Source organism: Caloenas nicobarica, chromosome 3 (assembly GCF_036013445.1).
Source record: "Caloenas nicobarica isolate bCalNic1 chromosome 3, bCalNic1.hap1, whole genome shotgun sequence".
NCBI classification, from domain to species: domain Eukaryota; kingdom Metazoa; phylum Chordata; class Aves; order Columbiformes; family Columbidae; genus Caloenas; species Caloenas nicobarica.
Genome location: NC_088247.1, coordinates 103,138,165 through 103,155,615, shown reverse-complemented (window position 1 = coordinate 103,155,615; position 17,451 = coordinate 103,138,165). Strand labels below are relative to the sequence as shown.

The 17,451-nt window shown below is 40.1% G+C and overlaps 1 protein-coding gene across 8 annotated transcripts in view; it reads left to right on the top strand.

Moving 5' to 3' along the window:
* The window catches only part of ENAH (ENAH actin regulator), a 99,953-nt gene extending 95,576 nt beyond the window's left edge, over positions 1-4,377 (top strand). For all 8 annotated transcript variants that reach the window (XM_065630639.1, XM_065630638.1, XM_065630637.1 and 5 more), the window contains 2 exons: positions 2,263-2,320; positions 3,457-4,377. In XM_065630639.1, coding sequence (XP_065486711.1) covers positions 2,263-2,320; positions 3,457-3,494 — 96 coding nt within the window. In that variant the 3' untranslated portion in view covers positions 3,495-4,377. The remainder of the gene's footprint in view (positions 1-2,262; positions 2,321-3,456) is intronic.
* The last annotated feature ends 13,074 nt before the right edge of the window (positions 4,378-17,451 follow it).

Here is a 17,451-nt window from a genome sequence, read left to right as displayed (position 1 = left end):
GACGTGTTTCAGTGTTCTTAGGAGCTGTAATTGTAGGATAGCAACTTACACAGCCCCATTACTTTCTCACAGATGCTTATTCCTGCTTTTGCATTAGACAGGACACGCAGAATGGTGTTGATATTATCTGGAACTGGGAATCTGGTTTGTCTGGAAAACCTTTTCTCTCTACCCAAACAAACGAACAACACGCCCTCAGAGCAGTTCTAGCAGAACAAGTATCACCATGTTTTAATATCAATTGTGGGTACTCATGGTTATGAGTTTGGTGATGAAAGAGCATCCAAGCGATACCACCTTTGGTGTAGCCATCCTGGCTAAGAGCAGAGTCGAGTCTTGTGGGAAGAAGGCAGCAGCCACCTTCTGTTAGATGAGGAAAAAACGCTATAGGATGTTTGACAGCAGTTACCTGTAGGTGACAGGCCTTTGTCAAGTGCACTTGCCAAACAGACAAACCTGTGCTACCAGAGTCCTGTCAGGGGATCTCTTGTGACTTGTATGAAGACAGGAGCTAACAGTTAAGAGCATGAGTGATCTCTAGACTGAGCAGATGTTCCACACCTCTAAGAACAGGAGTCCCCAGAGGAGCGAGTAGGTGTGAGGTGTTTGTGTTCCTCTGCCTACCAAGAAGTATTTTTGCCCTGTTGTGCTTCATGGTGCATCTAGTAACCTTTAGGAACTGTGAGGCCAATGTGCAGCAGGGAAAGCTGATCCCCATGGGTGAGCAGCATTTCGGCATGGTGTCCTTGGTCTATATGACGTTCTTGAAGCAGGGGGGGTGTATGCAAGGGGTAGCTGACCCTGCTGGTGGCTTGCTGTGAGTGAGGCTTGGGCAAAGGCAGTAGTAGCACTTTCTAAGTGCCAATCTGAGTTTTGTGGTACGGGGAGTCATGTCTGAGGTCTTGGTACTGTTTTTTGACCACATTTGTCCATGTTGAGCTGGTGGAAGCTCCTTCTCTTGGGGAGCATGTTGAGATGGTGCTAGGTACTTTTCTGACAGAGACTATGAGCATGCAGTGTATTGGTGTGATCTGCCTCTTTTCAAGGCAAGGCTCTGCTGAAGTTGGATCCTTGTCCTTGAAAAGTGCCATGTGATGTTCTGGCTGTTGCCGGGGCGCTCTGCATTCAGGAGGCTGTAGAGAGATCATTGGTTTTATGGTGGGTGGGTTCCAGACTTTGTTGGTTATAGGGCCTTGGCTTTTGTTGGTGGCAGTGGTTTTTAGAGGAGGTGTGAATTGCAGAGCTGGAACTGGGGGATCTTCCACAAGCAGTGTTTGGATCAATGAGCTGGTCTCTGACTGGGGAAGGGAGTTTTGGAGCAGGTTCCAGCTCAGTGGTTGGCTGTAGAGTGAGATCCAGTGTGGTGGTTGGTTATAGGTTGTGTTCTGGCTCAATGAGTGGTTCTAGATCAGGTTCTAGCCCAAGTGATTGTTCTACACCAGGCTCTGGCTAGGCAGAGAGTTCTAGATCGGGTTCTGTCCATGTGATTCTGGAGCATGTGAGGGGCGTGTTTCAGAATCTAGTTCAAGGGGTACTCATGTTTTGTCATCTCGTGAGAGTTTGTGGTAGATACTCTTGGTACAGCTTTCATGAAACACTGATGGTAGCAGTCTAGCTGCCTTAGCTGCCTTTTATTTTTTTATTGTGTTGAGGTTTTTTGTGCGTGGTGGTTGCTGCTGACTGCAGATTTGGCCAGGAGGTGACAGTCTCCCCTGCAGAAACAGACTCTACCCCCCACCTCTGCTTGGAAAAAGGTTTTCACCAAATCATCAGTTAACACCATTTAGATGAAAGGATGGGGAAAATAGCAAGCGGGGGATGGCTCTTCATCACCTTCATTCGCTAGCATTTCACTTGGCGACTGGAAATACCTTGATAAATAACTTGATCCCTATTTTTTTTTTCTTTTTTTTTTTCTTTTAATGTTTCCATGGCTTGCAGTTTTTAGTTAGCTACTTTTTTGCATTCCTAATTTCGGTATGTCTCTTGTCCTCTCATAAGTTCTACAGGAATCGATTTGTAGGACTCCTACGGAACGTGGGTTTTTTTCTTCATTATACCTGCAGTAAGATTGTTTTAGGGATGCTTTAGGTTTGCAGGATTAACTTGGAAGATAAAGGCTGAGTTATGCATTTCAGAAGGGTTAAAGGTTGATTAAAGGTTGGAAAAATTTCTAGTTTCTCTCTGCAGAAAATTACAGGTGGCAAAACTAATCTGTTCATGTTGCAAAACTAATCTGTTATTTATGCTCTGACACCGCAGGACATTTTAGATGAAATGAGGAAGGAGTTAACGAAATTAAAGGAAGAACTCATTGATGGTAGGTATCAACCTGTTTGCTGCTGCTGTTCAGTGTTAGGATTATGGAGCTGCAGGTGCACAATGCCATAAATACAATGTGCCTGAGATTGGTACATTGGTAGAAGTAGATCTGTTGTTAGTCTGGCATACTGTCATTTGTGCCACACCTGTTAGATTGATGTGCTTGTACAATTTCCCTCCTGTGTTTTTTGTTTTAACTGCACATTGACACCAAGTAGTATCTTTTACAAGTGATTGTAGGAATCTGTATTTGAATGATTTGCAGTTATCCTTGTATGGTGTTGTGCTAGGTGGATTATTTTTAAATAATCCAGAGCTTCTGAGGTGTGTATTTCAAAACTGGTCATATTCAGACTAGGAATGTGCTTCCAGCTTTTCCGCTTTGGTCTGTAATGTAAGAGTCAAAGAAAAGAATTCTCATTATTTTCATTTTTATTTTAGCAGAAGATATTTTCCTAAGTAGTCTTCTGTGAATAAGGGAAATTGTTGAGAAAGAACAATCTTAAAGGTCCACCAATCAAGAAGTAGATAAAAAACTGTATTTTACTACCTTGGTGGGTGTTTTCTTGGCTTCGTGGAAAGTGACAAACTAGTGAAAGGGGAGGAGGGGGAACTTACATTGAACTGATACTACTGCTGGTAAAATATCAAATGTCATCAAGTGACGTAGTAGAAAAGCTGTCTGTTTTTGGGCTACAGATAATGCAGTGCTTTTCCGTATATTTTGACTGCGCTGTGTGCCACAGCCTTGTAGAACAGTACGATGCAAACAAGGGAGAGCCTTGAGGCTTCTCTTAAACAAACAAACGAAAGATTAAAATAAATGAGCTGACACATACGCTCCTTGGTAATGCCAGTGGTAGTGATTGTCATCAGGTAAGGTTGTGCACTTGCAGGCAATGCAGAACTGAAAAATAAGATGGTTACAAAAATGTTATAGGAGGAAAAAGGGTATTTCCTGGTTGAGAATGGCACTTGTCTGAAGCCACATGAAGCTATCTCATGTATAGGCTATTCACGATATGAGTGTTGGAACAGGGTGAGCCTTCTGTAAGAGGTCAGTTATATATTTTGTCTTTCTGCCTTGACTTTGACTATTGGATTTTGATTTTTCTTTTTTTTTTTTTTCTCTAGCTATCAGGCAGGAACTCAGCAAGTCGAATACTGCATAGAAAGACTAGTACTAAGCCGATGTGACTCTTTAACTTGGTATAAAACTGACTACGTTTTGTGAGCTGTTAGAAGAAAATGGAGACAGACAGACACTTGGAAGGAGGGAGAAACAACCTATTCTGAAAAGCTTCAGACACATCACTCTGGTGATATGCTATTCCCCTCCTAGTTTGCAGCTTTTTTCTGACCTTTACAGCAGGGTGGAAAAGACTCTTAAAGTTACTGTAATGATTATGCAGAAATTCCTACACCTATCAGACGAGATCACAGTGCTTTGAAGTCTACTCATGTCAAGATAAAATTGCACATGTTTCTGAATTTGTTGTTAAAACAAAAAACAGGGAAAAGCTTGGGAAGGCTTTTCAGAGAGGTTTTCTTTATTAATGAAGGAGTTAGCAAGTTATACTGTTGTACTTCAAATGTATCTCAGGTTTGTCTTCCTATCATATCTGATATTTCCATGAATAATTTAAAAGATCAGATGTGTAGAAGTGCAGTTCACAGAACATGGAACAATTAGAAATGCGTGCTTTTAAAGGGCAATATTTGTAAGTGAATGACCTAGACAGTGATGACATATCAAGATTTTGGAATTTTATGATAGGAAGCCTCTCTATTTAGCCTTCATGCAATTTTATAGGAAAATTTAAAAAGCAAATACAAGTCCAGAGTTTAAAGATGTAGATGCCTTCCTACATTGTTACGATGCTTTACCAAATCTAAGACTTCTACATAATGCGAATCAGCAGTCAAATGTAAATCATTAGTATGTTGTAGATTTACAGTAGATTTTGGGGCTTTTTTTAGATTTATGCATGTGGACATTTTTGTAATGTAACACAACACAGCCAGCTTTTTAATTAAAAGAAAAATTGCATGTCACAGAGTAGCCTTTTCATTTGTAAGGCTTAATTTATGCCCAGAAAGATGTGGGATGAGGGAGGGGGAAGGTGACACATTTTTATTACTTTCTACACTTTTTCTTCATCTTACATGCATGTGTAATAATGAGGAAAATGTGACTTTTATCAGTAACCATGTTAATGGAACCAGGTACTTGATCCTTTTGTATCTTTTTTTCAGTTTTCTATTTGAAATTCAGTAATACTTCTGTGATGGTTCTGAAACTCCCATGTGAATCTAACTCATTTCTCGGTGAGAGAACAAACGTGTAGGCATCTGAATTACTGAGGATGCACCTGTGTAAGTGCGTTGTCCTTTACCTTTTTACCGTGACCCTCTGCTTCGCTCTTTTCTGAGACTCTTTTTTTTTTTTTTTTTGATCGTTTAATGTTTAGTTACCTTAGAACGACGGAACATCAGATCACAGTAAATGTCCCCTTCTCTTCCATTTAATTAATCTGCCACCCTCCTTCCAAAAACCCCAAAACCAACCAAAAAAACCACAGCTCCACACAACTCAAACCCTGAAAAACAGCGATGTTATGCCTTTGGGTTTGGTCAACAATTTGAGAATCATTTTTAGGGGAAATGATACCTTTTTGCTTCCCAGGGTTTCCAGATTTTATGCCTTTTTTTTTTTTATGTGGTATAGTTCAGTGGAATAGAAATTTCATTAATTGGATCTGTAGTGCATTGGACAAAGAATATGGGTCAAAATATTGCCTTTTCCTTTGCGCTGTCGATTTTTCTGAGCCGTAACAGTGCCATGTTTGCTTTGGGATCTGTGCTGATCCAAAAGAAAAGTTTACTTACAACTTTTGGAGAGATTAATGTTTCAGCTTAAAAGCATATGCAGCTCCATTCATAGAACAAATGCTTTCAATAACAAACTGTCTTAAGTGCTGAACACCAAAGCAAAGCAGCACTTACAGCTTTGGAAAGGCTTCAGTGGGAAATTTTTGTCCAGTTCAAAAATATCCTGTTTCCATAGGTTCAAATTCTAAGAGAAGACTACGGTGGAAATATTGCCTAACTCCATTTATTAATCATTTTTTAAAAGGAAAAAGAAAAACAAAAGCATTTTTCTGCATGCATTTATTGAAGGCATTTTAAAAAAAATCTGTAGTAAGCTTGTCAGGTACTGTTTTTCTCAAAACAAGAGGAGGCATTTTCATCTTTGTTGGTGTAATTTTTGTTTTACATGGACTTTTAGAGCATTAAGGACGTCTACCCTTGTCAGAAATCATGTTTGATTTGTTTCTAGGAGAGTTCAGGAGTAGCATAGTGGAATAGCATGGATGGGTATAAGTGGTCCAAAATTAAAGGATGAACTACTAAATTGTGCAAGGAACTGGCTTATGCACTAAACGTTTTGTGCCTTGGTCTACAATTAACATGATTTCTGTTTAAAAGAAAAAGGAACAGGTGTCGTCTTTTGTGCTGCTTCTACATCCATACTTTCTGTAATTCCAAACTGCCGCATTGGTTCTTTCCAGAAAATCGGATTGAATTAAAGATTACTGTAGACATTTCCTGTCCTACTGACAGTTGCACCGTTTCCAGAGATTTCAGTATTGAAAATGAACTGCAGAAGCTAAGATTACTTTGCTTACTGGTAACTAAGTTCTTTAAAAACCATGTTGTGGCGGTTCTGTGCTTTTGTACAATGGATGTCTTAAGCTGAGGGCAGTTTAAGGGATCCTTTCTAATGCCAGGAAGGCGTCGCTTTCCTCAACACTGTGATCTGACCTGTGATAAACTTGTACTATAGGCAAGTGGCTACCAAGTCAACTGCAAACCAACTGAATGTAAAAATCTTAGTGCTGGTGCTGAAATCTCTTCAGATAGTCATAATGATTTCCAGTTCATTGTTTTAAGAAGTTATTGAGCATCAAGTGTCAATCAAAGACTGAAGATGATCACTAATGAATGTTGACTTTTCATGCATTTAGGTTTACCTTCTTTTTAGTTTCTCAGTTCATTCTCTGCTATTTTTATCATATTGTGTCATTTTAAATTTCTTACATGCTAACATTTTGTTTGAGCGAATGAAATAAAATTGCAATATATACACGTTGCCACCAATTATTTCTGGAACTTTGTAGAAGACTCTCCAAGGTTTACTACTCAAATTCCCCGAATCTGTAATGACTGTGATCATTCCTTACTCCCTGATTCTACCCCTCCTTTCTGTTTGTCCGTCAGAAGATTCAGTAGAGAAAGATGAAGACTTACCTTACAAAGAATGTAATTGCAGGGACTGCATAACATTCGTGAACGGTAACTGCTGTACATAAATTCAAATCCATTTTAAATGTAAGATTTGATTTACGTTCTCACATGGCATCTCTTTGGTCTCTGTATCGACAGAGAACTTGGAGGGAGGGGGAAAGATGGGGGAAAAAATAATTGCAGTTAGTCCAACTTTTGCTGCCTTTTTGTTCATGACTCATTTTCAATACTGGTAGTAAAGAAAACCTACCATGAAAGATTAATATAGGTTTCTGTACACTAACGACAGTTTTGCTCAATTTGTCTTATACCAGAATATTGAGAGTAGCTGTTTGAATGTCCTTGACTTAGCATCCTGAAAGCTGTACTTCTTTGCTCTTGTTTTTTGTTGTTTGGTGGGGTTTTTTTCATTCACAGAGCTAATGGGATAATCCTGCTTTAGCAAACCATTGGTCCTAGTGCCAATTTTGGCACCACCCTTAATGAGTTATAAGGGGTATTGAAAATAAAATTATCACTAGATTCTAAAATGGTCTGCTGTTACTGGGGTAGCATTTAGGCAACTGGTTAAAAATTTGATATAAATTCCTGAACAATGTTACAAGACCTGTCCATTCGTGTCAAGAGATGTACAATACCTGTTTTTTAAAGTCGTGTATTATGACAGTAGGAGGGTGGTCTGCGGTTGATCACACTGGTGATTATCATCAGTTTATATAGGCTCTTCTGAAAATGTTTAGGCAGGCTCAGTTCCAGTGCTGTAATGTTTCTACCCAGTGTGTCTCTTATTGACTCATCATACAAAGCTTGCAAAATCAAGAGAAGATTCCCTCTGTTTTTGGTAGATGAACAAGGCTGGGCTGGTGGAGTGCAAGGAAAAAGTTCCAAAACTGGCTTTCTACCCAAGAGTAACAATTCTTTGAGGGACTGTAAATTTTCGTGACTCTGCAGGCTGGTGCTGTGGGGTTTTTGATGGAGATCAGGTGAAAAGGGAAGGAGTCGGTGATTTCACTGGATCTGGGGCCAGTGCAAAGTACTTGAAGAACAGGCTAAAGTTCACTTAAATTGTTTGTCTTACAGGGTGATTTTTGGGAATGGAAGTGTTGAGGATTATTTAATGCTTAGTGACATGCTATCTGGGAGAGTCTTAATGGAGAGAGAGAGAAGTAAGTCTGTGAAATCAGCTATCACAATACATATTTACACATTCCAAAGAGTATATCTTTAAGTCTGCCCACATGAAGGCCTGACAGGAGTTACGTATTTAATTTCTTGGAGATGGTTGCCTAAGACTGAAATTGATACATCAGGAAATATATTCAAGTTGATTTAGGTGTACAATCTTAATTAAAAAATATGTTAATAGAACTTGGCATCATTGTTCAGGGTATGGAAGAGGAGGTGTAATTCTAGATGTTGGGAAAGCTCAGCAAAACCTTAGATCCACAGCACGAGTGTCTGCGTGGTACCTGGTGATCGGCACCTTCATTTATTGTGCAGGGAGTTGGTCATCACAGTGACACGGGACATCAAGGAGCTTTGTAAAATTGCCTCCATTTTACAAATGGATCCCAGTTGAACTCTCAGTCATTACATAAATGTGTTTTCTAAAGTTTATTTTATGGAGCTTGGTGTCCTGAATCTTAATGAGTATTCTTTATCTGGTGTCCTACCTTGAAAAACTGTTCAATGGCAAAGACACTGAGCAGCTGCTGCAGATGACGTGTGGTGCTGCTCTGGCTGTTGCAGCTCTCAGCTGCAGGCAGTTTTCCCTGTTGAGATGTTTAATTTTGCCATCATTGCTCTTCAGTTATGTGGACCACCTTCTCCTCCCTATTCTGGAGCTGTTGCTGGTGTGACATTTCCACTCCTCTTTGCAACTGCAGGTCTCTTCTGCAACTGCTCAAGCATGGTAGAGTTGGAAGTGATCTCCCATCATCATCCTATGTTTACCATTTTTAAGTGTAATTTTTTTTATCACCAGCCAGCCGGAGCCACTTAAGTCCCTACCTGCTCTCTGAACAACTTTCAACTCAGCAATAGAGTTATCTATGCTAACTACGCTGTGTGTGTGCTGAACTGTATCCTGGTTTTCTTGCAAAGCCCCTAGGAGTTGGTCCATAAGCTGCTGACACAGGTGGAGAAAAACATTAAACAGTAGCAAGAAAGTGGGTAGAAGAAAAGTGTAAGGGAGGTCTGGAAGTGTTCAGTGCAGGCTGGGGGGGAGGAAGCAGCTGGAAATGAGCAGGGGCTGCAAGAGGCTTGAAAACTCACAAACAGGTTTTGAACCCAGTCTGGATGCTGCTGGAATCTGCAATTCTAGATAGCTGGCAATCTTGAGGCTGCTTCCCCATCATTGTACACTTAGTGCATATTTTTTAAAAAAAATTACCTCTGTGTTGAAGGTAAATTATGCTGCTTGACATTTTTTTCCCAGTTACTGTATTGTGAAACCAGTTTGACCCTGCATAGCTCAGTAAGTCCTGCGATGCTACAGAACCAGCCCCAGCAGCTGAAATGTAGCCCTGAGGGAGGGGGAGTGCAGACACCCTCTCAAATGCCTCCTGAGCACGGATCTTGGGGAGTCCCTCACTGCCATGAAGCCTTGTGGCTGCACCAGGTGAGAAACGGAAGTTTATGTGGCTCTTAGCCTGAGACCTTTAACTGTGTCAGTGAGTGATGCTTGTATTTGAGATAAAATTGGCCAAACCTCTGCTTTTATCATTCCTGCAGTCTTCACAAACTCACGTTCCCCACAGATCTCAAACTACACAAAAGGGGAACACACTAGCTGCATATTGGTGACAGCTTTCATGCGCTCTTTAAATTAATTGCATAGATTTTTTAAAAAAGTAAAGCACACTTCAAAGACAAGTTACAAAATGATAATTCGCAAGCTGAAAATATCCAGGTTCTGTATTTGGTATGTCTTGACTAATCCTTTTATTACTTTCCCATGGAACCAACTGCTAAAACACGAGTTTTCAGTTCTTTACTCCATCTGTTAGTTTGCATTGCTTTTCAAATATGTTCCCATCGCTTGTTTCCTTTGTGTAACACTTGGTGAGCTGCTACTTGCTATAATACTTTATCAAAGAGTCTTGTGGGATTCTCTGTGCTCTCATTTGGGAACAAACAGTTGTGTTTGAGTTCGGAACAGCTGGGCTCTGTTACCACTCGTAGCAGAGCAGGGTGATGGAAATGAAAAATCCTCATGTGAGCTGTTTGACCTGGTGTAACAAAGTGCATCTGAAAGTCACCTAAAGGTAGAGATCTCTAGAGATAGCTGAGGAATGGGAATGGGGTAGTACAACTTTAGGGAAAAGGGGTAAAGAAATCGCAAGCCTACAGTGGTGGTAGGCAAATAAGGTTTCTGACAGCCCAAAATGCAAATGCCTTCCTTCAAAAATGAAGGAATAGAATTGTATAAGGCTTTGAAGATGGTGGCACATTTAGTGTGGTCAAAATAATGAACGTAGGTTGGAGCATCTGGGTTTCATGTGTTTCCAAGCATTGTGTGTGAGGGAAACCAGAGGTGATGATTTTAACAATCAACAATAAACAAGGGGAACGGAACGGGTGCTTCATAAAATACGGCATTTTCTTGCTCTATTACTTTTCACTTACGTGCATTTGTTTTTTCATTAACAGCATAGAAACATAAGGTGAAATACATAACTGAAGTTGTATCTTTTATGTATTTGACTAATATAAGTAGGATTTCAGGTCCGAAACTCCACTCTCTTGAGTGCAGAGCCTCATTGTGTTACGGCCTGGGGTCAGAACACTCTGCAGACAGACCCAGCACAGCCTCCATTGCATAACAAATTATAAATTACATTTTGTTTGTCTGCTGAAGGACAACTTCATTGCCATGATGTCATTGGTCTTCTGGGGAAAAAAACCTGATGCCGTTAAGTGTCAGCCAGTCAGCCTGGAAATCTTAGAAGCAAATTAGTCATTATATATTTACCCTCTACGTTATTTTAAAGGCAATAGGTTTTGTGCTTTAACTGGACCCCCATATAATTCTCTATATATGCTCTCAGCTATTGTGAATAAAAATGTTGCACGTCTTCAAGCCCTGTGTATTCTTGGCTTCTCTGAAGTCAATATGCATTGTATTACGGAGGTTGGTCTTAGTCTGAAATGTTTCCAGATATCAGATGTAATTGTTTTGCATTTATACACTCTAGTAAATATCGCCCAGCATTTTTTATGCATCTATGAAAAATATGTAAGCAATAAAATATAACTTGAGTTACAGGACATGGCTTCTTTACTGGAGGCTGGGAATCGTGCTTCTAATAACATTGGGGGTGCAATAGAATGGCTCAAACTATTTTTAATTGCTTATTTACCATCTACATGCTCCAGAATGACATGCCTTTTACATACGGTGTTGCGTGTTGTGAATGGCCTAGTGATTTCACATACTATAACATGACTACAAAATAGCACCTGTAGTATGCTGTGAGTAAAGAATGAAGGGCATTTGGTGGTATTTCTAAACTAAAATTGATTTGCTAAATAACTGATATACAGATACTGAGAGAATAAATAGCAATTACCGACAAGTAATGTCTACTTTTTGAGTAAGGAACTGGATGGCATTGTCAGCTGGTGCAGTTTGGAGCTGGTGTCACAGTGGTGGAGCTATTACAAGCCTTACAGGATTTTTTTGAACTCTGCTACTGAGTTTCAGTAGAACTAAACTTGCTAGAGGTAGGGAAAACAGCTTTTTCTGGAGAAGTTCCTTACTGCTAATTCAGAAATGGCTTGGTGTCTGTTTTAAAAGGAATTAAAATGCTCCAATTACAGAGTTATCTTAGAGTCTCTTTTTTTTTTTTTTTTTTTTTTGATGTCATTGCCAAAGCTGATGCTTACAGAGGAAAACTTCAGTACAGTGCTGCAAAGATGCATCACAGCTGGGTCAAGATTCTGTATTGCAAACAGTGACTTAAAATGGTTCTTTTATGAACTGCACATAGATTTCATGTTCCTGTTATTTTTAAGAGGAGAAACTGAAATTATGATGTGGGGGGAGAAGCTTGTATTACAAGCTTCTTGGTGAAAACAGATTAAGTTTTCTTTTTCTCCTCATATCCATTTTTTCCTGGTTAGAAGAGGTGCTATTTTGATACAGCACAATATCAGTTTTCTTCTTGAAATAAATACTGATTGTTTGGGATGAATGTGAGATGTGTAGGTTTTTTTCTAGCAACGGAGAAAGGGCAAAAGACAGAAAGTGTCTGCTCTGTGATGATTTGCTTTTAGCAAAGGGATTCAGCATTGTTTCTTTCCAAAGCAAATGGAGTTTGCTGGCACAAGGCAGGTCTTGTGTTGGGGGGTGGGTGTTGTTCGTTTAAGATCTTTGAGCCATCCTAATTTTTTTTCCCTTGCAGTGCTAAGGCCTTGTGGATAACATAAATTATTTAATTTTCAAGTTAGATCACTGTGCCAAGGTAGTAGAATATACTCTAGAAATTGCCACAGATTATGCGACTTCATTGCTCAACTACCAAAATATTACTAAAAGATGTTTTGTAGCTTCTTAGGAGCTCAAGATTTGACTGGTTTTGTTGGCCTTTTGACATACAGAAGAAATACAAAGTCAATACCACAACAATTTACAGAAATGAACTTAATGAAGTCCAGGCTGCTGAACAAAGCATTTACTAAAATTCCATTTTATTGGATCTAGAACCACCCTACAACCTAGAATGGTATCCAGAACCTGATCTAGAACACTAAATTGATCTAGAACCTCCTTCCCCTCGCTTGGGGGCCCACCAGTTCAGCTGATGAACGGTCCTCACCTCCAACTCTGTCCTTTGGGCTACAGAGAATGAAGAACTTTTCCCTGTACTTCAATCAGGAACTGTCTCTTTACAGTCAGATATTATTTCTCAGGTAATGTTTTGACTGTGCTGTGTACCACAGCCTTTTAGAACATCATGATACAAACAAGGGAGTGTGCTGAGGCTGCTCTTGAGAGCAACACTTACCTAACCCACATAAAGCTATCTTACATATAGGTTTTTCAGGTTCTAAGACTGTTGGAGCAGGGAGAGCCTCCTTCAAGGGACTGGTTGTGTACTCTGGTTTTCTGCCTTGATTTTGACTATTTGATTTCTTAACTTTCACTTATGGTACTTAATGGTATCAAGCCGCAATACTGATTATGGAGTTGCATTATTTTCTGCTGATGCCTCAATTACTCTTCTTCTGTAGTGTGGTATTTCCTTTGCGTGCTGTATATTTAAGTCGTATGTTTTGGGGCATAAAGGGATTCGTAGAGGTTTGTACAAAGAAAGGGTCTTCGACTCAGTTTAGAGACACTTCTACACTACCAATCATATATATGACCTTCAGGATCTCCTTTTTTTTTTTTTTTTTTTTTTTTTAATGTGCTTTGGTCCAGAGTTAATAATTCAGAGTCATTGAGCTTCCGGGGCTGCAGCAGATGAGATGTCCTGCTCAGTTCAGGTCAGAGATTGGGATTTTCTAGTGCACTTTATCAGCCAAGGAGTGGGTTTGAGCCTCTAGATAGCGACCTACTTTGCAAATCTTTGCTAAGGTGAGTTTGGTTATAGTAATTAGTTATTAAGTTTAGGTTCCAGAAGACCTGCACCTCACCATAGTTCCCTGGGGCTTTATTAGCAATCATATACTACTATTGTGTTGGTTCACTGGAGCGGGAGTCCCACTATAACAGGATCTTCTTCAGTTATATCCAAAAATAGCAATGCTGTAATGAATGGAAAAAGAGTCTGACTGCAGTTTCGGAGGAGGGGGGAGGAGGTAGGCGATGTGGATGATACTGCTTTTCATAATGCTCTTTGCCATTAAACAAGCCAAAAAAATACCTGACAAGCCTCAGGACACAATAGTACAAACACCCAAGCATTTACTCCGGTATCAAGAAAGCAGTTTGAAAATAAAAGCTTACGAAATATCCCCCAAGAAAGCTCAAACTGGAGTGTTACTCACAGGGCTGTATATTAATGAGCAAATCAAAATTTGCTGTGAAATCACCCAGCAAAAGCAGCAGCTGGAGTAAATCACAGGGCGGTTCCGTTCCAGAAACAATGCCTAATATTGTGCTGTGTCATGGGAAGCGTGTAAAATAGCTGGAGCCAATGAAGAGGAAAAATAAGGTCTGTGGGAACAAAGGCATTAATTTTAATGGGTGTATGTGTGTTTACACTGTGCCAGCTTTAGCAAAAATACGATGGGGCAATTAGGAGATGATGTTCCTGCATATGATCCCTATTCCTAAACATACAAGATTCTGTTTAAATGAAAAGACTGAACGAAGATCTTTCCAAGATCTCAGGCTATAAGGGATGCATGAAATGGCAGTCTGCATGAGATGGAGAGAGACACAAGTATCACTGACAAATCTGGACCAAGATAGGCATAAGGAAAAAAAAAAAAGCCTTTGAGTGCTTGCATCTATGCTCATAATTTTCGTTTCTTTTCCTAAATGTAAGTAAACGTAGAATATTGCATTTCAGTTCAAATGCCTCTACTGGCTTTTGTTATCCTGCAGAGTGAATGATATCCTGTTGAACTATGCTCTGGTTTCTGCATTGCCCCCAGAATTGTTAACTGGGATATTTCCAGCTGTGGGATTGCTGTTGCTAATAAGGGTTGATTGCCGTTGATAGTGTGGGATTCCAAGAAAAGAAACAGCTGACTTCCAGAGGCAGGATCAGGTTTTAGAACTGAGAACTGGAAGAGATGTCTCTGAGTTTGTAAAATGAACAAGTTGTAGAATAATTGATGCAAAACACATTGATGCTTTACAATGCTCTTGTAAATCTCTTTTGCAGAACAACTGCACTGTAAGCAGCAGCAAAACTGCATGCAAAAAGAGGCTTTTCTAAGGCATCCTCATCTTCCAATTTGCATTCGATAGGCTCCAGAAAGTCGTGGTTTGATGTCTGAACATAAGTGATTGTTTAAAGTTCTGTCTGTACCAGCTGATTTTGATAACACAGTCTGCATTACCAATGAGAAGAGGGCTAAAAAAGGAGGACTGGAGGAATTGTGGATGCATCAGTATAGCTTTGATCCTCAAAAGATGCTGAAATTATTAAAACACGTGATTTTAAACCAGATTACTTTTTGAATACTTACAAAGAAAAAAGCTGTTGTGGATTTGAAGAGGGTGAACCCATCCGGTTTCCTTGACGGAGGTCATCTGCTTAGCTGGTAAGTAGGAAGATATCAAGATTGTATCTTAACTTTAATGATGCTCTGAGAGTGTCCCACTACCACATAAGGGAGGAGAAAGGGTAGTCTGGAGCTCACTACTGTTATGGTAATGGCTCAAACTGGTTTGGTGGAAGAAAGGAGGAAGATACTTGCAAGGAATATTTATTTCCCTGCCCAAATGAAGAGGGAAGAAGTTGTGTTGTCAAGTGGAGTCCAGATGAACATCTGGCCTGGGCTTGCTGCTTTTAGTCATTTGAAATAAATGACTGAGGGTTCAGAATAAGTCTGAGTTGAAGAGATGGCCGAAAATCTAAATACAACATTCGGTGCAGATGAACTGCGGAATACTTGAGTGCAAGAAAAACGCGCAAACACGCTTGTTTTATGTTCACCTGGTGCTGTGGAGGTGGGGAGTGGGCTGAAGTGGGGAAAATGGGGCTAGTGAGCTGGGTGTCACACCTGATGGGAGCCCATGATGTAATATTGTTGGAAGATACAACAAGACCCCTGCGAAATAATTGAGAGGTATTTAAAAGCAGAATATACAGGTGGTGTGGATAGTGTCTACTCCATCCTATGTGGAACTGGGGAGGAGGGGAATAGATTAGTTGAGTTTACTCAAGAGAAAAGAGATTATCAAGAAGGCACACTGGTTTTCCAACACAAAAAGTTTCTTTATAAAGATATGAAGATCCATGTTCTCCATGGCTCCTTTTCGGTAAGATCGTCATCTTCTTCAGATGCAATGAAGACCTAGATTATTAAGAAATATCTTAATTTAAAATAATTTTAATATATAATTTAAAGTTTGAAGTTATTTAAGTTTTAGAATTATTTCACAGGGTGAAATCCTGAAATGGATTACAAAAGTCTTGCATTCTCCTTCACTGGAGGATTTTATAAGATCTCAATTATGTTGACAGAGGCTTCCCTGATCCTCTCTCATCACAGGATTTTCACTGGATGATGCCTGGAGGTCCCATCCACACCCACATTTCTGTTGCATTTGTGGAGATTTTGTCTATAGAAATTTTATGCTAGAACACAGTCACCTGTGGCAAGAAAGAGATCTTGATTAGAGGATCTAATCCTTTAGTTCACATACAAAGCTGAAGCTTTTCTTATTTGAGGGCTGCAATATTTGACTTTTTAAAAGAAGTTTTTCATGCGTTAAATATTCCTGGGAAATGATATAGGGAACACCACAAGAAACCTCGGGTCATTCCTCTCATTAAGTCAGAATCTGCTATTTTATTAATCTAGCAAAGCAATTTAATTCTTGATGGGCTTTTCATCCATAAATCTTAACTCTTGCTTAACCTAAGCCCACAATTACAATGGCTTCCGCTTTTTGCAAGAGCGGAAAAGCTGCAGATGAGTGGACTTTGTGTTCCTGGGCAGCAAGATGTACTTGGTGTGTTTAGCCTGCATTGCCTGTGGCCCAAAATTTATATTGAGCCTGCACAAACACTAGGTTGTGTTACAAAAGGAGCAGTTAAAATGTCAAGCGATGATGGTAGAATACCATCAAATACCAGTAGTCTGTGGGGGGAAAGGAGACGAGGTCCGCATCTTCTGCTTCAGTTCTGTCACCTGTGCAGTTGGTGCAAATTAGTGAGGTTTTTGCTCAAGTGCATTTATTCTTCGAAGTGATTTTATTGAAGGATTCCTTTATTTCTTTTGTTTTACTCCAGTGCCTGGGTGGTTCTTGATCTCAGCCCTTGGTGTTATGTTCAGGTAGAATTTTCTGAAAGGCAAAAAATAATCATCCTTCAAACACTCGACCAGTCAAAAAACCCTTCTAACAAAAATCCAACAGCGACACCATTGTATTTCTAAGAGCTGACCCAAAAACCTCCTGCTAAAATTGCAAGAGTGAAAGGGAGAAGGAAATCTTGGTTCTGCGGTTTGAGTTATGTTGTTTCCTGACATGAGGCAACACGCTCATGTGCCGTAAGCACATCTGAGTGCATAGAAAATTACCTCGTGGAGAGCCGCTAATCCCGCCAATGTGTTCAGAATTGAGACATACGAGTGGTACCATTCCGTGGCCGGTGGAGTTTGAGGCTGGTAAGGCAGAAAGGCTCTGGGGAGTTAGTAAAGCTAGAGTTGTTGCTGATAGGAGCCTGGAAATATTACTTGTTTAGCAGAACGTTGGTGCTAATACACAGTGGTGTGTATTGGGGAGCTACTGCATCCTGCACACCTTGCTGCAGAACAGATGCCCTTTGCAGTCTCCCTAAAAGTCTGTTCTGTCCACAGAGAGATAGAGAAACATCTCAGGAGTGGTAGTGAGGTGTCTTCTTTTCCCATGTGTGGCTGGAAGAAATCACTGCCTCTTGAGAACAGGAGAAGATCAGGAGCATTAATTCCCAAAGGTAGTGCTGATAACCCTAAAGAAAACTTACATCTTCAGGAGTGATTGGCACCATGTCTATTTTCACAGGTTAGATCTTCAACTCTAAACTACTCAGCCTAGATAACAGGCAATGGAGAGAAACGGCCATCTCCGGAGGATGAAGTCTTCCTCTCAGGCTGCGGCGTGGCAATATGAGGCCATAGTTGCTCAAGGACCTCTTCCTTTTGCCTATTTTTCTC